We start from the raw sequence: 27,009 nt of genomic DNA on the forward strand, positions 1-27,009 counted from the left end.
ATTGAACGTTGTGTTCTTAGAAATCACTACTTTTTAAATGGAAGTGGATGCGATTAGTATCGCAGTTGATATTTTTCCCCAGGCCTGAACATGAATTGGAAAAGCTGTCTCGACTTTGAGAGAACCTTTTAAACTTAAGTGAAACTTTAAAGGTGTGGGGTATGTGATTTCTCTTTTTTGGCCATTTTTTTCTAAATCACTTGAAATCCTATTCCTAACCCACTTACAGCCACTGAGTTAGAAGCACTGACATCAAAATTAAGCAATTTAATCATCTGTGGAACGGGCAGGACTCAAAACTCCAGCCAATCATTTCCAAGACCACCTAGAATCATTGGACAGTAAGTGCGTCAATCAAACGGTCATACCATACCCCCCTCCCCCATCCATGTTCTTCGAATGGGTGGAGTCAAAGGAAAGAAGGTAGGACCATTCGAGTTGTGTATTTTCAAAATCTGCCGGCCGTTTTGCAAATCACATACCCCACCTTTAAGCACTGAATAATTTTCGCAATTGAGAGAGGCTGATATGTTGTTGTGTTTTGCATATAAATTAGTTTGTATGAATGATCGCCGCTTCTGAAATCACACATGATTTTGCTGTGTTGTTAGGAGCACGAGGCCATGAGTCTTCATATAGGCGTGTGATTGTGTCTCAGTTCGTGCAGGTGTTCGGATGACTCACTTTGGCTGCAACATATTGGCACCGTCAGTCTAATAAATGGCAGGTAATGATCCCCCCTCTGCTCTTGGCGCTCTCTTGCTGTTGAGTCGCCTCAAACCACTCGTTTTGATGTTGGCACTAGCAGGTGTGCTTTCATGCCAGCCAGAATACCAGCTGACTGTTAGGCTGAAGCCACCCATTCATGCAATTTTGGCACAGGCAATTAATCAAGGGAAATCATATCACGGAAGCTTAGAAGCTCATCTTGTTAAGAAAGGAGTTTGTCTGTGGCTTTCTTAGCAGCTCTGATGTGATCCTTAAACTAGGAATTTGCAAAACTTCGGAACACAAATGAATATATCTTAAATTAAATATTATAGATTTCTGTTCCAAAACTTTCATAAGAAGATTGTAAAAGAAATGCATATGAATAGAGCGGTTTTATCCAAGACAGTCGCTTATGATGAACAGATTTAATGTAGGCTTTAATTTACATGAATTAACATTGATCAGCGAACATGCATGGATCACTCAAATATGGAAAACAAAAGCTGAACCGCACAAGAACAAACCTCATTGGAAAGTCTTATGGGTTTGGAACAACATGAGGGTGAGTAATTGATAAACTGAATTTTCATTTATGGGTGAACTATCTGTTTAAGCAAGCAAAAATTAGACTGCTTTTGGGTTCACCTGACCCCGATCAGACTGACTTCACAGGGAAAGTTCACAAATAGATCACCCTTGTGTTCAAAAACAGCTGGATGAGAGAAATGATTAATATTCAGTAATGTTGATTTAACTGCACCAGTTGACACTATTGGATGAGAAGAAAATTAACTGAATTGAGCTGGATAATGTCACTTGCCTTTTGTAGAGCTGCTTCACGGCTGAAGTTGAACGAGTTTCGCTATTTTGGAATTTTACAACTAACGATTTATTTTGTTTATTAATGTAAAGCTGCTTTGAAAAAAATGTGTAGTATTAAGCGCATCCACACCCCTAAAGCATAGTTGTGTTTGACATTTTATTTGGTAAGGTTTGTCTGTTTTAAATGATATGCTGTTAAATGCTTGATCATGTTAGCGTCATTGTGCATAAGCAATCCTCTATCTGCTCCTTCAGGTTTACACAGATCATCTTATTAGCTTGTTTTTTTGGATCCGATGTTGTACTCTTTCAGATGCAGCATAACAGTGAAAACATGGAAAGCCGAAAAACACATCAATGGCGTAGAAGCGTTGTTTCATAAATGAAAGATCTCGTCAATGGCGGGGAAAGAGTTAAGAATTAAATATTCAATTGTGTACTTGTATTATTATGCTGTTACATTATCATTATATCGGTGACATAAAATGGTCTTAAAGGGATACTCCACTTTTTTTGGAAATAGGCTCATTTTACAACTCCCCCAGAGTTAAACAGTTGAGTTTTACCGTTTTCGAATCCATTCAGCCGAACTCCGGGTCTGGCGGTACCACTTTTAGCATAGCTTAGCATAGGTAATTGAATCGGACAAGACCATTAGCATCTCTCTCAAAAAAATGACCAAAGAGTTTCAATATTTTTCCTATTTAAAACTTGACTCTTCTGTAGTTACATCGTGTACTAAGACCGACGGAAAATGTAAAGTTGCGATTTTCTAGGCTGATATGGCTAGGAACTATACTCTCATTCCTGCGTAATAATCAAGAAACTTTGCTGCCGTACCATGAGTGAAGCAGGCGTAATGATATGACGCAGCGCCTGAAAATAGTCCCCAGCTCAGTAACTTCCAACGTGACCGGGACTAAGTTTGTCTAACCTATTAGACCTATTTTCAGGCGCTGCGTCATATCATTACGCCTGCTGCACTCATGGTACGGCAGCAAAGTTTCTTGATTATTACGCAGGAATGAGAGTATAGTTCCTAGCCATATCAGCCTAGAAAATCGCAACTTTACAATTTCCGTCGGTCTTAGTACACGATGTAACTACAGAAGAGTCAAGTTTTAAATAGGAAAAATATCGAAACTCTTTGTTCATTTTTTTTGAGAGAGATGCTAATGGTCTTGTCCGATTCAATGATCTATGCTAAGCTATGCTAAAAGTGGTACCGCCAGACCCGGAGATCGGCTGAATGGATTCGAAAACGGTAAAACTCAACTGTTTAACTCTGGGGGAGTTGTAAAATGAGCCTATTTCCAAAAAAAGTGGAGTATCCCTTTAAAATTACAGTAACAGTAGTCAACAGTAGTTATCGTGACAGACATATCACTGTGTCTGACTTTTATCGTTAACATACTGACTTATATGTTAGTCATCCTCACTAATAGGCATGTAATAGAGGCAAGACTAATAGATCTTGGTCAACTAGTCATTTAACAGAGGACTTGTCGATCATCATGGCCTTTTCCTATTTTAAACTAACCCTGCAGCGTACTAATCCATGTTGATGTATCCACATACAGCCTTTTCCTCTGCTGTGTTCAATTCATGTCGAAAATCACGATTTATTAAAACCCCTCCAGGTTGTTTGAAAATCAAGGGATGTATGTCTTAAATTGACCTTGCGTGTCTGTTTTATTAAAGACTTTTTCCCTTCATATTCAGCACACTAGCCATAGCTGTCTAAAGGTCATTTGAAGTGATTGTCTGTGAATGTAAAATCACCCAACAGAACGTTTATCTGGCCAGTTGCCTCTGCACATGGTCTATTGCTTTTGTTCGCCAATAGTCTGAGTGTGGGATATCAGGCACTGCCGCCGCGTTCCTGATTACAGGAAATTGATAACTCTCACCTGGAACAATGACTGTTGTGTAGGTAAAACAATGGTTTAATGTTTTGGGAGCAGTTGCTGCTACCTTCTTCCTGTGTTTCCTGGTATGATTCTAGCTAAATGACTCTTTACAGTCTGTTTTTTTTTTTTTTTTTTTTTTTGGTCTAATGCTATATCAAAGAACTGGAAAAATTGTCTGGTTGGTTTATCTTATAACTAGACCTGGATCTATTAGCAAATGCAAGAATATCTGGATAAACTGATATTACTAGTTTATTAGTGTGTGTGTGTTTTTTTTGCCGCCAAGGATCACTATTACAGTTGTACATGCATAGCAGTTCAAGTTGTTATTCCGATTTATTTAACGTTGGTGCATAACTAGTCTCATACTGTGCATTTAAATGTCCAAGCAATCAGATTTGAGAGATAAAAGTCAAATAGACTTTGCCTAGCACCTAGCAACAACTCAGAACATCCTAACAACCACTAAAAGCACTTTAAAGGGGTCATGACATGAGAAATCAAAATTTCCTTCATCTTTTGACACTTAAGTGGTTTTTTTTTTTTTTTAACCATTAAAACATCCTGCAAGTTTCATAGCTTAAAACATTCTCCATTTATAAACAAAGCACATGAGCAAATACATTTACATATACTGACAAACATCATCGCACCATAGGCCCGCCCACTCCCGTTTAGTCGCTTAAAATTTAAATTAAAATTTCCTGATAATTTACTCACCGCCATGTCATCCGAGATGTTTGTCTTTCTTCGATCGAAAGAAATGAAGGTTTTTGAAGAAAACATTCCAGGATTTTTCTCCATATAGTGGTCTTCAATGGGAACCAACAAATCGTTTGAATGAATGATTCAATGACTCACTCATTAAGACAGTCAAATGCTTCGTTCCTGAATGAATCAGCCGTTTTAATTAATCGGTTTAATCTCGATGACTCACTCATTAACGGTGTCTTGCTGATTTTTAAAATCATTTCTAATATTAATATTCAACGTTTTATGATTTAAACATCAAAACATTTAGCCTATGCGTTTGTAACTGCAGGTTAAATGCATTCTTGTCCCTCTGGGCTGCATTAAATAGTCTGTGTAAATGTGTCTAAATGTCACTTTAGATACAGCTTCTGTGTTTCCTCTGCATTGCAAAGATGAATTTTGTTGATACTGGTTTCATTTGATTGGAAACAGCCCTATTGTGTCTCATTATTCTAATTGAATTTGATTCAATGTAAGAATTTGACACATGCACACATTTAAGTGGCTTTATAAAGGTAAAAATGCCCATTAAAGGTAAAAAATCTATTAAAACTTATTGGAAAAGATCATTTTTGTCACTGCTGTGAACTGACTGCCACACTTAATATGAAGAATGTCCACGGCAGTCCTAAACCTGCCATGGTACCAACACAATAACTGCAAAACATCATCTAATTATCATAATCGATAAAATCCCAGAAAATATTGAGATATAATTTGTCAATACAAACACCCCTATTTTCAAAACAGTTACTCACGTGCAATAGTGAGGGGGCATTGATATTTTTTTTCCCTATGCAATGATGTTAGCCAATCATAACAGTGTCTGTTATGACCCTCAAAACGGCATCTGTTCTCTTCATGGCGTATATATCTCGGCGGAGGGTGGGACTAAATATCCTCCACAACTGATTGCAAACTGGCATTCAGATCTGCCTCCATTTAGTTTCCACTGCCTAAATTTTTTCTTGTTCCAGAATCCGTTTCACTTGGATTTACATCACAGTAGGGAAGAAAAGGCGCTTCCGTTTTGTCGATTTTAAAGGAGCGACCCCTTAAATTGATCTCTTTTTTTTGCAAATAACTTTAACAACATAGTGAACCTCAAGGAACACAAACATAAAAAATAAAAAAAAGCAGTTGTCCAATCAAAGCACCAATCAAATTTTCTCCAGGAAGTGTAAAAAGCAAGTAGTAGCTTACTCTAATCACTTTTATTTTAACTTGTCCAATTTGCTTTTTCAACTACCTTTTTACTTTATTACATTCCATCCGGTTATCAAACCATTTTCACCTTCCTTTTACATGTTTATAGAGTCTCTTCCTGTCCCTCTCTGTCTGTCTCTCAGTGAAATCCACACTCTCAGACCTTAGATCGCACCGGATCGATGTGAAAGCAGGGAGCTGACACAGTGAAAAGCAATATTCATAAATAATGCATATAGAACACAGCATGATCTTTTGCCTCTTTTCTCAGTCCTACTTCAGGCAAACTATTGGTCATCACATCTGTTAACTGTTAATCTGGAACTCAAAGAGTCACTACTTTTAAAGTCACGATGAAATAAAAGTAGCGACAGATCTTGTATAATGTATTATCATAAAAGAAAAAAGTGCAGGTTGGTAACTAGGTTCTTGATTGGATTTTAAGATGTGTTCATTGCACACAAAAGTTCAGGTAGATGAACGTAAACTTGCAAGGGTGGGGTTTAAACTGACTAAATGATTTTGTTGGGATTTTAGTGAATTTGGTTGAATTTTCATTTCATGCACTTTAAAGTTGCAGTTTGATCACATTTGAGACTGTGTTTGTGTCACTGTCATACATAGCCTACTGTACACTGCTACTCCAGTGAATGAACACTTGCCAAGCCATCAAAGCATGACATAATGGCTTCTAACTTTTACACAAGTGATGTTGTTCAGATAATATTGTCGGTTTGTTTAAAAATCTTTTAATATTAAATGTAAATGAAATGTAAGATTGACCGATCAGAGGAGTAATCTTAAACATTGCATCACCATGAGAATAGAACTGAGAATAGAATTGCTGACTAACTTTGCAAGGTTATATCCAATTTTTAACTCCTGTAACCATGTACGATAAACCTGCACATAATACTTGTAAATGACTTCTGACTGACTTTCCTCATTGACTTTAGAGCATTAGAAGTCTAAATTATTTTCTGTGGCAATTCGACAGCATGTTTGTGATGCTGTTGTTACAGCTTAACTTTTATTGAACCCTTAGAACACATTTAAATGTTGCTTTAAAATAACTCTGTTTTCATAGGGGAGGTTAAGGCTTTTCAACTGTCTTGAGATTATTGCATTGTCCTATAAAAAATTAGCAGGATGCTGCACCTCTTTGTTATCATTATGCCAGCCAGATGAAGCCCCACTGTTGAGACTTTCTTTCTCTTTTTGTTTTATTTCTGATTGTGTCACGGTTGGGAGGATGAATGAGTTTCTGTCTGTGTTGCTGGGCTTTGTTGATTTGGTCCATTTATTCTGGCAACAGGGCTAAAGATTCCACCGAGAATACACTGAGTGTAATGAATCACAATGTCAAGACCTCTTATAGTGAAGCCCCATGTGTCTGTCAGTGAGTTTTACTTCAGAACCTCATTTTGGTGGAGTAAGCGGGTGTAACAGGTGTTAGAAACGGGTTGTAAGAAAGAGAATGCATCTCAAGGCCGAATCATAAGTGCAGTGCAATAAAGTGACAAGTACAATTAATTTGCCCCAAACCATTAGTGCCAAGCTTTCAGTTTCAAAAAAAAAATCACACCTGAAAGTGAAATGCACTTTGGACGCTGTTTGCACCCTGAAGTGATAACTGCAGTTCATTTCCAGGCTGGTGGAGCCGTGGACCTCCATGCATGTCCTCTGCACGCTTGGGTGATTGCACCTGACTTCCTGAATACTGAGCAGAAGAGTCAGAGTCTCTTGCGATGACCACATCTTATCATTGAAGGAGCTGGTGTAGACTGAAAAATCGAATCTCGATCCAACACGTTTCCCAACAGAACCAGTACAGACTTGTCTAAGGTGGCAGTCAGACTTCATGAGTCTGTTGGGTCACTTTGCAAACTAAACCTGCTGTGTTCATTCCCACAATTCATTTGAATCTTTAGGGTCTTAACCATTTGATCCCATCACGAATACCTGTAAAGCATGTGCCCTTTTTGATATTGGTTATGATGAAATGGGATTCGTCCTGATTATGCTTGTCTATTTATAGTTTTCTGGCTGGTTGCCTGGAGCCTCATGTTTTGTCCACCTCTCAGACACCATTGCACCTTGCAATATCTTCCCCCATCATTCCATCAGCCAATGGTGTGATCCCTATTCAATGGAATCTCTTTATCACCCTTCATATTATTTGCTGATAAGTCAGGCAATTTGCATATCTCCCACAAGGCCCAATGGATCCCAGTCTGTTTGCTAATCAGGTTGGATGCGTGAGATTAGGTGAGGGAGCTCAACACATTGAGGGATAAGGTTAGGAATGAGACAGACTGTCATGATGTGTTTTGGCTAAAGATCGTTTGCTCATAGAATTGCCTTCATTTAGTTTTGCCCACAGCCTGTAGGCACCTTTATCTGCGTTATTTCTTCCCTATGCAGTTTTCTAAATTGACTGAGTAATCATGCCTCCAGCAAAATGTTGATGTTGATCTCTTTAATTTACCTTTTGCTGTAATGTTATTTGTAATAAGTAATTTCTTAATGCAATTTAGCATTTTTGTGTGGGATAGTCTTGCTCTTTCATAGCCCCGCCTATAGTAGGTGATTGAAACAATTGTGAACTTGGTTCAGGATCAAGGTAAAGACATAACTGGCAATTTGTTTTATTTTATTCCAATTGGTTTGGAAACCAATCTCAATAAGAAGGGTAGCTGTAACTGCATTATAACAAAACTAGCCATATTTGGGATGAAAACCTTGCATAGTATGTGTACTGTATATTAGTTTTATGAAACGGATAGTTCCGGTCCTCGATTCTGATTGGTTGAGCCGCGCTCGAAGCCGTTGTGAATTACTCAACAAACATAAACCTGTGACCGCATTACATAGTATTATTACATGGCTTGGTTGAATTCTAATGTAGAATGCGGTCTGTTATTTCTTGATAACACACCGTTGCCATGAAAAACAGAGCGTTGCTATGGACGCAGGATTCTAACCGTAGAGACGGAACAGACTATTTTCTTTAGCGGAAGCAATACAATCGTTTTTAAATCAATAAACTCCTTTTTAAATCAATATTTTGTCAAATTATTGATTTATTTGGTAGGTAGCCAGCCCCTTCAGGCTGATTCAAGACCCCTCCGCTTCGTGTTCGGGGTCCTGATCAACCTGTCGGGGTTGTATTCGCTATAACAACCGCCTCGCTCTACATTATCCCTTACTTACTGCGCATTGAGCAACTGCCGTTTGTGATTCTTTGTTGCTGCATGTGTTGCTTGGCAACCTCTTTGGAACTACATTGCTTGGCGGAGGAATAAATGTGTTATAACCACTGATCTATATAGAATGACTATAGAATGTCATAGAATTCTATTATATAGATCAGTGGTTCTAACGTTATATTTTTTGTTGCTGGTGTTTATTTTATGAATAAACTATGTTAAATTTAGGAACAGTGGATTTAGAACAGCTAAGGGGTTTTTAGGCACTCCGCTCCACGTCTTAAGTAAAAAATATAGAATTTGAAACTGAAACACTAAATATTTAAGATAGTAAACTGTATTATCACATGACATTTTGCATATTTTACTCTGCTTTGAAAATGCCTTTCAGTTATTTCAGCATAAATGTATCTAATATTTTTGGCTGTCCACTCAAATAATGAGTCATGAAAGTAGTTATGCAATCTGATATTGCATCCAGTCCATTCATCAGATGGAAAATGAAAAGTTGAGGACATTGCATTTTTAAATATAATATTCCGCAAGGGGTATTGTTGATGGTATACTGCAGTTAAGCAAATGTAGTAGGTCATGTTACACTGAGCACAGTACAAATTCTGCACTATGTAGTCAGGTACTGTGCTATTCTGAACACACTACAAATCCAGATGCATCAGACGCTGGTTTGTAACTGGAGGCAGTCCGGCTGCCGAGATGAGCGTGACGAGGAGAGAGGGAGGGGCTTCCAGAGCTGCTGTTCATCGAGATGCTCGAAAGAGCGGACTGTGTCAGAACAAGGGAGGGGGTGGGAGAGAAAGAAGGAAGAGATGCAGCTTCATCACAAGCAGCTGAGGGAAGTGCAGGGAGGGTAAGCTTGGCCTGTTTCAGAGCGGTACTCTCTGACTACCTGTTCCAAAGCCATCTGAGGATCACCACCCACCTGCGGGAACAACTGCATCTTCAGGCTCTACATTACAGGCATGGACAAGCTTCCAGCACTTGCGGGAGCTCCTTGGGTATCTTCCCCAGACTTGAACAACTAAAGACTGATGGGAAGAAGACTTGAAATGAACAACTGTGTCTTTAGGTTAACTCTCACAGGTTAGTCTTCTTGACTGTTCAGATGTCCCATGAACTCTTTCTAGAAATCAGGTGAGAGGCTGTAGACCTCTGGCAAAACTTTACTTTCCATGGCAGTTTCCTCCTTGGGACAGATCGCTCTTTTGACGGAACCACTTGTGACTCAAACTCTTCTCCCAGTCTGTCACTTAAGCTGACTACGGAGAACCTCTCTTCCACCAGGGCTATAGTCATCAGTCTTTCAACTTTTTTTTTTTTTTTGGCTTCTGATGAGCAAGTCAATGTGCGGTTGTGGCTGCAGCATCATCTCGTCGCTGATGAAGAGGTTGGGCCGCTCTGCTTGTTGCTCAGACCTGCTGTCCTGCAGCCACACTTCTGAGCACCTGCAGCGCCTGGCTACTGGCTGCCCACCTCAGCACAAGGTAACCTCCAGCTGAAACCAAAACTTGTTGAAGAAATGTTTGAAAATTGCTGCAAGAATCCTCTCTTTTTATATATTGTGCATCTTGTTGTAGACTAGTTGCAAAAGTTATGGATAGAGTAGATGCCATTTTTGATGAAAACCAGGTTGAGGAGGATACACGTGCTTGTCTGTTTAATGGGTTGTACTGTTTTTTGTTTTGTTTTTACTTTGGTGTCGATAGTTGAAGTGATGAAAAAATGGAAATGATTCATTTCAAAAACTTTCTAGTGGACACAAAGGGTTGAAAAGAATTTAAGGTGACCTTAGACAATCAGATATTAGACCTTCAATTCCACTGCCTGAACAGACCATACGTTTATCATTTCCAGCCATTAGTTAACCCAGACTAAGGTCAAGAAGGCACAATCTTGAAGTTTTCGAAAGAATGGACAGTTGGTCTTTTTTTCTTTTTTTTTTCTTTTTTTCTAGTTTATCACAGAGTTATTCTCTGAGAAAGAAGCTGTTAGCAGTCTCCTGATGAACATTTCAGTCTGTCTGGATTGGCGCAGCAGGACTGACCTTGCAGTAGTGTCTCCATTGTTATTTGGCCATTAGAGGGACTGGAGAGACCATGCAAGTGCACTGCAGTAATTGATTTTGTAATGGAACCAGGTGATTTAATGGCTGTCCTGCTACCTTGACAACCGTAGAGCCGTCTTTGAACCGACATGCATTCTTAATAGACATCTGTTAAAGGCTGTCTGCAGATGATTTTTTTGCTCTCTGCTTTTAAGGAGAGTTTTTGAACAGAACAATTTGCTGGCAATAGAGAAGAGTGGCGTAAAAGGTCATGGACTCTCATATGTGGCCTATAGTCAATATGGCCCGTTCTGATTGTTGAGCAGCACTGGCAGTCTTGAAAAGCCCTTGCTTTGAAAAAGCTCTGGCTCTGAGATGCTCACTTCGCACAAGATCGATCTGGTGCATCATGGGGAAATATTTATTCCCCAGCAAATTAGATAAAATGCTATGAAGGGAAAAGCTTTTTTTTATTTTTTGACTTGCCTTATATAATTTGTTGTGTTGACATGATAATGTATTTGGACAGTTATTTAGTCTCTCCTCCACAATAGGCACATTCATAAAAAATTTCAGGGAAAAATACATTATATTTCCACTTTTAGACAATTGATCCAACATAAATTTATTATTAGAGACAAACTTTTTAAAGTGCTTGCAGAATAAGCATTGGCACCATATAGCACATTAAGTTGCCTGTTGTTCCTTGTATTCACAAAAACTGCAGATAAAGGAGTGCTCAATGCTACGCTGATTGGAAAGCTGAAAAAGCTTTCACGCTTTTTGTCTTCCTCTCTGTGGCTTTCTGATTGCAATGTAGGCAGGTAGTGGTTTTCTCTCTCTGAGTGAGACGATTCACCCCTCATCCTGGGTAAGCCTCATCATCTTGAAGGGTTGGGTTACCTCTTTTCAAACTGGACCGAATACTTTCATGGCTCTGATATTGATTAATACCTTCCTCAATGAAACGTAGACTCAAGGGCACAAAGGAGACATTAGTCTTGTATTTATAGAATTACCAGGCTGAATGCGTCCTAGACTCTGCTATTGACTCTAGAGTCCCTGTGACTGCTGCAAAAGTATAATTACATAGATTAGCATCCTCTTTAATATCACACATTAACACAGGATGACATAAATAATAAAACTAATTGCTTAGCTGGCAGGAAGTTTTATATCCAGACTTTGAGCCTTGTGAGTTGTCATTGTGACACTAGGCTAATTTGATGGCTAAATTGGGTGAGATTTTACTGTCACTTCTCTGTCAGTCAGATTACTTTTTTTTTGATCGGGTTTGCATGTTTTTGTCTGACACAAATAGTAAACAATGTCCCATTTTCATGAAAAATTAGACTAGTTTATCTCACCAAACAAGATACTAGGACTGCCCTCTAATAGTCGACTAAATTTTATTCAATTAGTTAGTCTCAGAAAAAAACTAGTGCTGCACGATTAATCGAATCGCAATCGCGATGTCAAGCCTACGCGATTATATGACGCAAAATGCTGCGGTTTTATATTAAATAAACAAATTAGCGCTGTTATCCCAATTAACGCAGCATTTGTTAATTTTTGGCATCCTTTAGTTTGGCTATAGTGTTACATGATCCCGCTCTTATTCATGCAAATGCTTTTAAACCATTCATGCGCGATAAGACAAAAAAGAACGCGCTGTCAGTGGATGTCCTCCTGATACACACACGACCCACAGATAGACGCGCGCCAGTATCAAGTTGTCTTTCGCGGTAGAACGAACAACACACATGTATGCCAAAATGAACGCGCTGCCTGTGAATGTCCTGACTGTGAGACACAAAGACTCGCGCTAATATCGTGCGTGCGCACAAAACAGCATGCCAGAATAATACAGTTCTCTTTCGAGCTTGAACGAACAATAACACACACAATTATGCCAAAATGTATTTTTGTTGAGTATCTTCATAACATAAGAGTAGTCTTATGATGAACGTGAAGAGTTGTGACTCGTGAGAGAATGAGGCGTGTGAGATCCGCGTCTCTGACAGCAGCAGCTGGTCTTAAAGGGACAGTACGCAGTAGCCACTAATTATATCTGTCGCTAAAGTTGATCAAAGAACAAAGGGAACAGAGAAAAACACTCACTGCTCTTGACTAAAGAACTTTTTTTCTTTAGGCAGATTATCACTAATCTGTGTGTGCATTTATTTTCCTTGAGAACCAAGCAAGTTGACTCATGAAACCATTTGTTTATTATATCGCATATCGCAATCGCAATATTGACCTCTATTATCGCAATATGACATTTCCCCCAAATCGTGCAGCCCTAGAAAAAACCCAGGAATTGATGATGTCATGCGGTGACCAGTAACATGGTCCATGTGGTAATATGTCGGGCAGAAAATCCACAGTGTGGGAACAATTCGCGAGGGTAAAGAATGACCACAAAAAGATGACATGCAACCTCAAACATGACTCATCATTTAAAACATGCAAGTAGTAGCCTAACGTTAGCCACTTTACATGGCCGCTTGCTCTAACATTAACCTAGATAAATTTTGTTTATAAATATGTGCGCATGTTTAGAAGTATTAGGCGCACATCCAAGTGTTTGTGCGGAGTGTGGTACTATAGCTAAATTACTACCGCGCTTACTGCACGACATGTTTAACTTCCACCTCCATGCAAGGCCGGCTTCATTGTAAGCAAGACACAGAGCTCACTTCTCCCTGACAACGTGGACAAACTTGTGTCCATTTCTCATTACATGAGAAGACTGAGATCGGACGGGGAAAATAGTGACTCTTGAGTCAGGTATAGCTTAATTGTCCATATTGTTGTAGTGTTTGTTTGCTGCTATTTACTTTTTTTTTTCTTTTTTTTTTTTTGCCTATTGGTTTTTTAATATCATATATATTTATAATACATAATGTATGTTTATTTTGTTTGTTTTCATTCGATGTTAAGGCTATTGTCTGTGTTAGCTTGATTGTTTGCAGACTTAATAGCTATACCCATTTGAAGTGTTTCAGTATGCTGTATATTTATTTGTTTGTTTAAAATGTATATAAAATATTTTTGTTAAATTTAGTTTTTTAGATTGTTTTGTTCTCAGAAAAGTTCATGCCGGTGTCGCTGCAGAAAGCTTTGTGCACACTTGAGTGCTGAGTTTTTTTGTTTTGTACTTTTTGTTTTGTTTCGTTTGAGTTCTGATCTTAGAAAAGTTCATGCGATGTTTGCCGTTGTAGAACGCAGAAAGCTTTGTGCGCGCTGGAGTGCTGAGTTTATATTTTAAATGCTCATTTTTATGCTTTATTTCTCAATCGACTAATGTCTTAAATGAAAGGCTAATAGTCGACTAGGAAAATATTTAGGGGGCAGCCCTACAAGATACTTTTGATCAGTTGATGGATGGTTGCAGACGGTTTCAAGTTTGTTGTCGTCGGGTGAGGAATAGTTATTTTTCTACGTGCCACACATTCATCACCTTGGATGTACTTGAGTTAGTTCGCTCAAATTAAAATGTTGATCCTTCACTCTCATGTTAAGTCAAACCAATACAACTTTTGTTTATCTTCAAAACACAAATGAAGATATTTAAAGAAACTTGAAAGATTTCGGTCTCTGTATTGATTAGCGTACATGCATGCATATATATAGACAACATAAAATATGGTAAGCAGAGAACAAACCTCATTGGTGCTTATACATCAAGCGAGCGCGTTTTAGCTTCCATTTACCGTATTTGATGCGTATGTGGTTGTGAGTTGATCAATATTTCTGTGTATAAAAGCCTATAAAAAAGGAAAGTATTTTTCCTTTATTAATTTCCTTGTCGAGCAGCCAATTTGAGCCACATTGCTTTGCTGTGGTGTTGAGTGCTTTGGATCTGTTTTTACTGTGTATAAAAGCCTACAATAAATCTGTTCATAATATAAAGCAATCGTGTCTACTCTGAAGACTTGGATTGTGTTTTGACCATGAACAAAAGTCTTAGATATTTAGGTTAACTATCCTTTCAAATTTCTCTATTGATCAAGAATTTGCATTCTTCATGTTCTGTAAACAGAAATTCATCTTTCACATTTCAACATTCACATTTGACAAGTGTTTCTTTTGGGCATGTGGGACTCCCAAATGTTGACAATTTCACAAATTCACTTCTATGTAGTTTTAGTCTTTTTCTTCTGGGAAATGGATCAAAAGTATTGACTCATCCCTGTTCTTTGATCTTATAAGAGTTAAATGCTGTTGATTGGCTAAAAAATCTGTCTAGTGCAGGATGAGTCATGCATATTTTTGGTTGGTTTTCCCAGAAGAGAAGGGCTGTACATTTTAAATATCTGCTAAAAGTGAGTTTTAATCAGCTTTTTGAAGTACAGTAACATTTAGATGGCTTGATTGCTAATGGGCCTAAAAGCCACACAACTCCAATTTTTATTTCATGGGATATACATGGGACTGTGATGCTTGTAGTCTGGTGCTCTTTTTTTTTTTTTTTTCTGTCTGCTTGGCCGTCTGCCTGTTCTGTTGGAGAGGTACTCTGGATTATCAATGGTAAGGCTAAGGCTTGTGTTTCAATCCTGACAAAGCCAGCATAGAGTGCCCCTTTGCAGTACTTCAACTGCACATCTGTGTCTTTTGTTCCGGGATATCAGAGCTTGATGCTACGGTCTGCCAAAGCCATACAGATGCATCCACAGCAGCACATGGTTGCTTGCCGGGCACATATTGCCTAAGTACTTACAAATACAAAAAAAGGCCTGACTCTAGACACAGGCTCTTTGGCTAAGTGATTGGCACAAGCTTTTAGTCACTGTCTAATTTGTATTTATTTTTTTGCCAGTGCAAAAATGTTACAAGTAATGCTTGAGTCAATTAACAAGCTATATGTAGGTGAGACAACTCGTGATGTTGCACTCGGCTGAACACTCAAGGCTGTCTGGGATAGTTTCAGATCCTTAGGTAATATTAATGTTTTAAGCACATATGATTAATTATTATTTATTCACTTGCAAAGTAGGTTCAACTTGCTTTTAAAGTGCAGGGCAATTGTAAATATCTGTTGACTGTATGGGTCAGTCTGCATTGTTCATTGCATTAGAGTGCACGTCTTAGCTGAACAGAGAATTGATTCGGAGACAGGAGCACTTCAGGGACTGCTTCAAATCTCTCAAGTTTTTATCTGCAACTTATTGCTCATTACCAGTGGAATTTTGGGAGGAGCCATGAGAGGCTGTGCAAAAATATCTACTGTAAAAAAGGTACAAAAATAAAACAAGATTTTAGGAGAAATGGTCAAATAGCATATCTTTTCACTCGCTTGATCTTACTGCATTCTCATAGAGGTCCTAAAGTGTGGTGTTAATATGATGGGGAAATGTATGGTAATCTGACAACGTGGACCCAAACTAGCTTTGTTAAACAATAGAAATTGATTTGGATTGTATGTTTGCGATTCTTTCACTAATTATCCAGCAATACTTCAGCTTAAGTTTAAACGAGCCAACGACCTGTCATTTTTAATTAAGATTAATCTGCTCAGCATTTTTGACAACCCTTTTGCTCGGATAAAAGATGTACCTGCAACCATTACATCAGTTAATTTTGGGCATATTGATTATTAGAGAGAAAAGGTTGTAATTTATTATTAATAATAATTAGATCTAATAATGCCATTTTTATGCCAATGTATGTACTGAAACATAATTGGTTTAACAAAAAATCATATCACAAAAAAATTACCAAAAAAACAATCAATTAATTTATTGTTCATGTTCCCTTTGCCTTGTAAACTGTGTAAACATCACAATCCTGTGAAGCCAGATAAAAAAAAAAATAATAATAATAATAATACTGAAATTACTGATAATGTTATTACCAGTTGTTTGAAACAGCTTTGGTCGCTACAATGAATGAGTTAGACTTGGCTTTTTATCTAAAACAGGAACAGAAGACTGCGCTCGAATCGTTCCTTTGCAAGAAGGGCGTTTTTGCTGTTTTGCCGACCGGATACGGCAAGAGTCTAATCTACCAGTTAGCTCTGCTGGTAGCTAAGCGTATGGAGCTTGTTGCGATTAGTCGTAGTGTTATCCAATTGTGTGCAGTGAGATTTTAAAATGCATGCTTGATGCTGCCCCTCGAGCTGGCCGATTTTTCATTAGTCGATGCCAGACCATTAATCTTTCAGATTTAGGTCTGGATTTCCAGGCTAACGTCCAACGTACTTAATGACACTTTCTTTGTGTCTGAGCGGTTTTTATGCTGACTGTGAAATTTTTGGGCCTCATTCACTAACCGTTCTTTCGAAGAAATGTGTTCTTAAACCCCACTTACGCACTTTTTACAAAGATTCTCACATTTACTAATGTTTTCTTATCTTGGATTTGTTCTTAGCTAAGAACAAAATCTATGCCCACTCAAGAGCACTCTTATGCACATTTGAGTGATGACAGTTTGCTCCAAATAATTGGTTACTGCATTTTATTTAATTCTACAGTCGTTTACAATGATAGTATTTTACTGTAATGTATTTCTGATCAATTGTTAAACACTGCAATTTACATCAATTAAGCTGATTAAATCAAATATTTTGCCTCGTTTGACATTTACCCGTTGCAGTAGAATTTCTATTTCAGAATTACTGAAGGTCTTTTTTCATTTGGTGATCGGTGGACCACCACCGTCTGTGCGTCTTTTGGACATTCTCCAACTTTTCGTGCACACGGCCCTGAAGTGTCATGTCCTTGTATGGGAATTTGCGGGGCGTTTTCTTATGCTAATTGGGAACAACTGTCACGCGCTTTCAATTACGAAGACGTGGGCTTCATCAATCCTAAGAACACCGGTGCAATCAATTCTGTTGTTTAAGAACATGTCATGAATCCAACATAGACTTTTCTTAGGAAGTTTATTAAGTGCAAAGTAAAGAAAATTCTTAGGAAGATATTGGTGAATGAGGCCCATTGCTCTTGGGACACCTAAAATTTCTTTGACAGTAAAGGCCCTTGCACACTGAGTCCGAAATTATCGTATGCGTTTTTTCGCTTTCGTGATTCGGTGGTTCTGAATTGTCAAAACACCATTCAAAATGCTTGCTACCGATGCGAAAAACGCAGAAAATCGAACCTGATTCGATTTTTTTTTTTTTTTTTTTTTTGAAGGACGAAAAATTCGGAGGCAGTGTACAAGCGTGATTGACATAACGTGAGGTCGTATTTATTTTTTAACGTGCGAAAATTTCAGACGCGAATTTCGGACTCAGTGTGCAAGGGCCTTAAGAATAGAAAAGCTTTAGAAAACATTACGGTTGGACCAACATTTGAAGTTTGGTTGAGACCTATAAGCAAATAATATATATTTTTAAAACTTCATAAATATTAAAATCAGCCAAGTGAATTTAGGCTTTGCATTTAATTGTCATATAAGTAAAATTTAATGAAGTAATAAAACATTTGAACATTTTGCATGATAAATGTAGTTTTTACAGCTCCACTACTAGGGCTGCCCAAGACTAAAGATTTTTCCTAGTCGACTAATCAACCGTTCATTTAAGCCATTAGTTGACTAGTCGCACATTTATGATAATAATTTAATTACTTACGGACTGCATGACTTTGCCATTTCCTGTGGAGTTTCTTTTTTTTCTTTGACCAACCGTCTAATTAAAATTTGGTTGACTATGCCTCTTTTCGTCAACTAAGGTTTGGTCCAGTTTTAGGGGGCAGACCTATCTGCTACAGTTACATCCACTGAAATCAAAGGTTGTAAAAGTGACCAATTTATATCTAATATCACCTGATATCAATAAATGTAAAAAATCTCTGACCAATAACTGATATGGTTATGATATCTTGCATCCGTAAAAAACATGCACTACCACTTCGACATTGACTCACCAAGCAGCCACATCACTGCTCCATCCAGCTATTTTTCCAGCCAGTAGTTCTTTTTGCAGTGACCTTGTCCTCTCTCTCTTTTTTTTTTTTTTTTTTTTTAAATGAGGAATGTTTTCCCCTCAGGGTCGTGAGTCATTCTACCACAGTAGAGCTGTGTTTACACCTGTCTGTGTCTCTGTCCTTTAGCTGATTTTACCTCTCTATTCTATGATGCCTGGAGGCAAGGTGGTGGACATGGACAAAAAAATAACATGTTTGTGTGTGTGGAAAGGTCTTGGGTATTAGCCTTACAACATTTTTGGATTGTAAAATCTTTAGATGTCCGAATGAAAGTAGCTCTTTTGACTGCACCTCATGACCACAGCTTCTTGTACGTCTTCTCGCCGGAACACGGCAGTGAAGCGAAGCATTCACAATAACAGCTTGTGATGTCTTCCGCTGAAGAGGTGTTTTTCTATGGCGAGGAACTTCTATATCAGGCTTGTTCAGGCGATGCAAACTCAACGGTCTGAAGTCAGTGGAATTGGCATTCGGTGCCACTTATAGTCTGAGCGCTATTCACATTTTACATTCTATCACTGGCTAAAAACTCTCTGTAGAATTCAAATCTGATAAAGAAGGGAGGTAATTGCATACTACATTTGCTGAGAAGCGAACTTGTTTGTAGTATGAATACATCTGTCATGTCACTGTCATGTGCCATTCCTCTCCAGTGGTCTCATGGGATAGCGAAGTGTCCATTGGTTTCATGCTTCAGAATCTCGGCAGAATCAGTAGGTCATCTATGTATTTTTGCCAGTTGTTTTATGAATAATATGATTTCTGACATTTCACATACCGTTTTTCACCTGCTATATAGCAGGAAAGTTTGCATATTCAGATGCAGGTCATCACCTGAATATTATATGATTAATTGACCTCATATTTCAGTCTATCATTATTCCTTACTTCCTAATTTCTTCAATATACTATGGTACACAACGGGGCACCGAGATCTGTTTGGTTACCAAAATTCTTCAAAATATCTTCATTTGTGTTCAGCAGAACAAAGACATTTTATACAGATTTGGAACAACCTCAGGGTGAGTAAATGATGACAGAATATTCATTTTTGGGTGAACTGTCCCTTTAATAAACATACTACAGTAGCACAGAGCTAAAATCTCTTTAATGCCAAAGGGTATGGTTTCTGCATAAGCTAATTATGGAGCCATATTGAGGTTTTTCAGTATGATGCTCATGCAGTTCAGCTATGCATAGCCTGTCAATGGATAGTCTTTTCAGCCTGTTCTGCCTGGCCACTCAAGGTCACAGAAAATGTCTTTTCTCACAAACCATTTTTCTCTAAACTGCAACCCTTTAGAAGTACTAATTGATGTTTCTAATAAGGTTTTTCTGCAGGAGGTCTTTTGTACTTGTGTCTTTAAAATGGGCTTGTTTACCATTTTGCCGGGTGATGGGTTTTCCCCTTTTTTTGGCTTGGTTCTTATCATAAAGACCCATCCAGGTACCTTTGGTTAATGAATATAATCCTTTCTTTTCCTGTTCATTCATAATGTTTCCTGTAACTGATGTGTCCAAGAGGAGATGACAGTCGGGCAGATTTGTAGGAAATGACATTGGAAAACCAATAATACCGCTACTCTCTCCTCCCTCCCTTTCACCTCCTTTGAAAACGTTCTCTCTGAGAGGATGTGCCAAAACCCATTTTGGCTTCACCTTCCTCTCAGCCCCTTTAGATGTAGATAAATGAGCTGCTGCTGAAGTGTACACCGTGGTAATAACTAAAGAAATGATGCACCTCACTCCCTTATCAGACTGCTCGCCTACGCCAGCCTGGCCGCGTTCCCCCGGGAGCCAAGCCAAATGCTTCTCTTTAAGGCAATGCTTCCAGTTTTCCATATCAGAGCGTATGTCTGGAAAGCAATACTTTTATAAACCTTCTGGAGTTTTCCCTGTGTCATCGCATAAACTGTGCTGTATTCATTAGTCATGTAAATGTTTGGTTTGTTTTGAAACCATTTTGCTTGCTTTTTGATGCAAGAATTCGATGATTTATTACTGACTTGTTTGCTTCAAGTGTTTCTCTTGTTCCCTTGGATTACGCTTTCCTCCAAGTTCAAACCAGGCACTTTGGGTTATTTTGTGCTGGTGAAAATACCCAGCCTGAATCATTCAGATGTTTTCCCAAGTGATTTGCGGGTCAATGACAAATTAGTGTCTACAGTAAAGGAAAGAAAAGAGCTTTTAAAAATCTAGTTCGAAATGCATGTATAGCAAGTCCTTATAAATGAATTCTTCATATTTATGATGGTTCGGTGTGTTTTTTTTTTAACTTTCTGTGTGATGTAATTTGCGACGTGACTTGAGCACTTGAAAACAAAGTCCTCTAGATAGTGCACAAAGATGTGATATGCGCACTCACAGCCTAAGGAGTAAACTTTGAAAGGCTCACGCACCCAACTGTGTGCAAAACGAAGCACAACGTGGAAAATGAAGTATACCTGGGCCTTTAGAAACCTTCAGCTCCCCCACTTTACTGCTGATGACAGAACATAGACTTACTCATCTGTCTTCAGAAATGCAGAAACCTTCGGCAAGAGGGGACGGGTGCAGCATTCTTTGCGACGCGTCGCGTACTAAACCAAATGACTGTTGTTAAAGCAGTTTTCATACACTTTAACAGTCTCACCCTCAATGCAAATGAGGCTTAATGTTATCGTGCGTGTTGCCGGTTAGATTGCAGTACTGTCACTTGATCACACACTGGTTCACTTGTGCAGTCTAACAGCACTAATTGTATTCTGTGTCTAATGCAGTTGCACGAATAGACCAGCATGCAGGACATGAATACTAACAGGAAGCCCAGTACCTTCAAGACACAGAATAGCCCACTTCACCAGGCACAAGCTCTTTGTGTTTGCAGTGGCATCACTTTGCTAAGTAATTGCTTTTTAGCACGTTGAGAAACTAACCAAGTTTCAGTTTAGTCACCGGAGGACGGATGGGTTTTCCTACACCTTGTTCGGCTTCTGTATGGGAAGGGAAATTGAAATGTCTATTTGAAGTTCATCGCCACATAATTATTTTCCAATTAGATCTTGCTCTGATCTTCTCTGTTATAAAGGAAAGGATTCGGTAATCAAAGGCTCATCTAATCAGATGCTTTAAAGCGTTTTAAATTGCCCTGAGATCTCTGCCTTCATATATATGCTGTGATTAGAGCCTAATTCAGACCTCTGAGAGAAGTAAACACATAGATCTGATGGATGAAGGATATAGCTGTAATAGATGCTTCTTGTGTTAAAGAACAGGGACTAAGTTTAGCAGGTTAGAATGGTTCTGTTCGCCCCTGCTGGTAGATGCTGTAACTAAACCATCTGGACTAAAAAAATACATCATCATCTGATGATATATAAAATATTCCTTTACTAATGTTTACTAGGTCCTGACTTGACAGATTGATCAGTGCAAACTATATAGTTTAATTCCCGCTAGACTGAATTGTTTTTTGAGCTGGTTCTTTTTAGTGAACCAAACATGTACAATGAGACACATATTTTTTTATTTTTTTTAAAGAATCATATTGAATTTCTTTTAACTTGCCAACAGACTGCTGAGGGCAATAAAGGCTAAAGGCACTAAGAACAGTAAATATAAATATAAAGATAACGATAACTATATTTGCATCCACATCAACAGACAATAATGTTCTGTTTATTATAAGTGCTACTGCTTGGATGGATTCTAAATCGCTGGCAATGTTTTTATCATTCATCAGCTGGGATACATTCTGAAAGAATGCAACCAAAAATAGAATTATAATAGAATTGGAACAATTATTAAAACTTTATAGTTCTGGTTATCATTACTTTATAAGATTGACAATTTTATAGTAATGTGCATTAATGAATTATGGACGAAAACATGGCCACTTGTTACAAAAATAAACACTGAGAAGAATTGTGTTAATCATGTCTTAATTGACAGGTACCCTCTTCATGGTGTCTAGGTCTTGTTAAATATCTTATTTCTTGTATATTTTTATGCGCACACAACAACATTCACGCAGTCAGTCAGCCTCTTATCGTCTCGGCCCATCTGTGCACGCTCAATTACCTTAATCAAGTCTCTATCAAACTCGAGCGTGCTTTCACACTCCTGGTTGGATTACACTGCTCATCCCTGCTTTCACTTGTACCGTTATCTATCATTTTACTGGCCTCTCTTTCTGTGAAGTTAGTACAGGGTTTAATTTAAAGGTTTAATTAAAAGTAAACATTTTTTTTTTTTTTTACTTGCCCAGCTAACATTTCAGTAGTCCTAAAACCACATGCCGCAAAACAAAAGAGTGATGTACATCAACAAAAAAAATTGTGTAAAAGAGTAAAACCATGGTTCAAGGCAAACAGCTCCGCCAATGAGCCAGAAACTCACTCACACTGTTGGGCCATCCTTACTGTAACATGATATTATTGTGTACATCCTGCTGCAAGACGTGGCATTATATGTCTGGATACTAAACCCTTGTACATGAACTGCACTTATTTGGCAGCGATGCCCTCTGCTGGCTTTTTATGGTTGTCAGTGAGTGTATTTGATCTGTTATAGCAGTGATTGGAGTTTTTATTATCTAAATTTTGCTTGAATAGTGAATCTGTGTTAAAGACTTTTTGTCTAGACTTTCTGCCCCCAACGGCGAAATGTGATTGGTCCGTAATCTTCCTCCACATACAGTGCAGGCCAAAAGTTTGGAAACATTGCTATTTTTAATGTTTTTGAAAGAAGTTTCTTCTGCTCATCAAGCCTGCATTTATTTGATCAAAAATACAGAAAAAAGGTAATATTGTGATATATTATTACAATTTAAAATAATTGATTTTCAATTTATTATACTTTAAATTATCATTTATTTCTGTGAATGCAAAGCTGAATTTTCAGCATCATTACTCCAGTCTATTACATGATCCTTTAGAAATCATTCTAATATTCTGATTTATTATGAGTGTTGGAAACAGTTCTGCTGCCTAATATATTTGATGAATAAAAGGTTAAAAAGAACTGCATTTATAAAAAAAAAAATTAAAATATTTTCTAATATTATAAATCTTCTTTACTATCATTTTTTTTTATCAATTTAACACATCCTTGCTGAATAAAAGTATTGATTTATTTCAAAAAAAAGAAAGAAAAAAAATTACTGACCCCAAATTACTGACCAGTAGTGTATATTGTTGTTACAAAAGATTTCTATTTTTAAAACATTTGCTTTTTTTTTTTTTTTTTTTACTTTTTATTCAAAGTACCCTAAAAAATTATCACAGGTTATGAAAAAATATTAAGCAGCAGAACTGTTTCCAACTTTGATAATGAATCATCATATTAGAATGATTTCTAAAGGATCATGTGATAGACTGGAGTAATGATCCTGAAAATTCAGCTTTGCATCACAGAAATAAATGATAATTTAAAGTATAATACATTGAAAACCAATTATTTTAAATTGTAATAATATATCACAATATTATTATTAAAAAAAAAAAATTCTGTATTTTTGATCAAATAAATGCAGGCTTGATGAGCAGAAGAAACTTTTCAAAAACATTATCCCCCGGTTTCACAGACAAGGTTTAAGCCTAGTCTCAGACTAAAATGCATGTTTGAGTGCATGCATGCTTTCAACCGAAAGCAACTCGCACTGATATATCTTAAAATATGTCAATGCCATTGCTTTGTCTCAAGATGCACACGAGTAATGTTTTTTTTCTAAGGCAAGTTTATAAAAGCTACTTAAATGCCCTAATTGAACTAAGGCCTAATCCTGGCTTAATCTAAACCCTGTCTGTGAAACCGGGCCTAAAAATAGTAATGTTTCCAAACGTTTGGCCTGTACTGTAGCTGTCAGGCATTAAGTATCAATTCATGTTCTAATTGACGGAGATAAAATAAAATTTGGAGTCTAACATATTTTATTTTTGAAGAATTGTTTGATGATAAAATACAGTTAAGAGTAATATTGTGAAGTATTATTGCAATTGTTGTTATTGTTTTCTATTTTGATATATAATAAAATGCAATTTATTCCTGTGATGGCTGCCATTAGTCTTCAGTGTCACATGATTCATCAGAATGATTTCTGATATGCTGATTTGGTGCTCACGAAAAATTTCTCATCACAGGTGAAAATAAGTAATACAAAATAAAATAATACAAGTGGAAACTGAAAAGAAAGCTCAAACGAACAGCAGTTTTATGACATTTTGTAACATCATAAATGTTTTTACCGACACTTGATCAATTTAATGTGTAAAATGAAAAAAATAAAAGTAATATCTTTGGGAAAATAAATCCTCTGGACCCCAATCTTTTGAACGGTACCTCATGTGTGTTTATTTTATAATACATGAACTCAAACATGCACGTTTTTAAAGAAGACAGTAGAATTGAAATGGAATAGAGTAAAAACAGAAACTTGAATGTCTGAATGAAACTGAATGTTTGTTTGCATGTGTTGAAGTGATACTGTTGCCGTGGTTTCCAGGCCAAGCCTACTGTAGATGATCAACTGCCAAGCAGGAGAGGTGCCCATTGTTTGAGGGATCCTCATATTGCGTCTTTCCCAGCATAGATGCAAATGTCTATTGTTTTATTTCACAGGCATGAATAAAAGAATGAGTTTCCCACTTCCAGCACGCTTTGGTTATCTCTTGTATAACCAGCCCCAGCACATGCCTTTTATTGCCTTTTTATGTTGATTTTTATGGTGATTTGAACAATTTTCTGTCTCCATCTCTCTTTCAGAATGCCAAGTCCTTGTCCTCTTCAGACAGCCTAGCGAAGGTGCAGGAGGTAGCAAGCTGGCTTTTGGAAATGAACCAGGATCTGCTGTCGGGGGGCAGCGGCAGCAGGGCGGCCCAGCAGCAGAGGCCCGGGGCAGGTAACAGCACCTCCGGCCGCACACCCCAGCCCCAGGCGGAGCACGTCGACCAGGTGCTGGAGGAGCAGGAGCAGGAGCAGGAGGATCAGGCGCAGAGGAGAGAACCGGGCGAGGAGGAAGAGGGCAGACGGGAAGGAGAGGAGGAGCCATGGCCTTCCGGAGGCGAACCGGTGGAGGAAGGACGGAGGCGCGAGGTGAACGGAGCCGAGAAGGGCGCCCAGTGGATGTGGGAGCAGGAGCAGCGCCGGCGGCGGAGACGGCATCGCGACGACGACGAGGAGAACGAGGAGGAGGAGAATAATAACGGCGGACGGGATGGGCAGGTCGGGCCGGGACTTCGTTCAGAGGAAGACGACGACCGGCCGGAGGAAGAGGAGAATGGCGACGAGGAGGAAATGGACCAGGACAGCGACGAGTTTGAACATTCAGAAGACAGTGGGAGAGAGGAGGAGGAGGAGGCTGAAGAGGAGGAGGAAGGAGAGGATGGCCTCCTCTCTCCCTCCCTCAGGACCAGTGTTTCGGACCCTAATGATAACACGGACCAGTCCTCTGGACGACAGCACCAAAGCTCACCCTCTGTCTTCAAGAATAAGGTAAGCGACTGAAGTTCACTTTCTCAATTGGTCCTTAGTTCAAATTCTGATTAAGTCTAATGTAGTGAGAAGTATCTAATGCAGGCAGATGTTGATGGGATTGAGTCATGGTGTTTGTTTCCCTCTACTGGTCGTTTTTGGCTTTGCATTAGATAAACAATCATCTTGTTGTGAGAATTGGTTTCATGGAGTGATGAACTGTCATTCATAACCCGAACATCACATCCCTGACTAAATGAAGGATTATGCCTCAAACAGGTTGGTTTGGTGATGTCAAGTATTGGCTTTTATCGAATGTGCTCAGGCATTTCTGGATTAGCTTGATTGCTCTTTTTGTTCTCACATTCTCAGATCACTTGGGTGATGGAAGTTAAAGCAGGGATTCACAAATTTTTTTTTTTAGCCAAACCCCTTTGATGTAAAAAATCTCAGTACCCCTGAGATTTTAACTTAATATTTCTAATTATTTAACATGTTCACAGTTCTCTGATGTTAGTTAATGATCATTGACATGCAGTTAACATATATGATATATTTAATCTTTATTAAGTGTTTTATTTTATTTTAAAATGATTTATTTACAGTATAAGGCTGCACAATTTAGTCCAAAAATGATATTGTGATTATCTTGTCATATCGGAGGTTAAATCACAATATGAGATAAACATTTAATCTGCTGAAACGTCCTGGCAAAAAATTATTTTTTGTTTTTATATATTTTTAACTAATTATAAAATGAAGACCGATATATTACTATTATAATGCTACAATTTTACTTTATATTTACTAATAATATTTGAAGATAATAATAATAATAATAATTTTATATTACATGTGACAATACTAATGTCATAAATTCTTCATTTTCAAATGCTGAACAGAAACATCAGACAACATCAGCTCATCAGACTAAATCGTGTTTGGATTATTAC

General features: G+C 38.0%; 1 protein-coding gene across 1 annotated transcript in view; it reads left to right on the plus strand.

Annotated features, from left to right (window-relative positions):
- Window positions 1-27,009, plus strand: part of fbxw7 (F-box and WD repeat domain containing 7) — a 164,341-nt gene that overhangs the window by 43,504 nt on the left and 93,828 nt on the right. The window contains exon 4 of the mRNA XM_084402978.1: window positions 25,349-26,077. Coding sequence (XP_084259104.1) covers window positions 25,418-26,077 — 660 coding nt within the window. The 5' untranslated portion in view covers window positions 25,349-25,417. The remainder of the gene's footprint in view (window positions 1-25,348; window positions 26,078-27,009) is intronic.

This window comes from Rutilus rutilus (genome assembly GCF_951802725.1).
Source record: "Rutilus rutilus genome assembly, chromosome: 2".
Taxonomy (NCBI): domain Eukaryota; kingdom Metazoa; phylum Chordata; class Actinopteri; order Cypriniformes; family Leuciscidae; genus Rutilus; species Rutilus rutilus.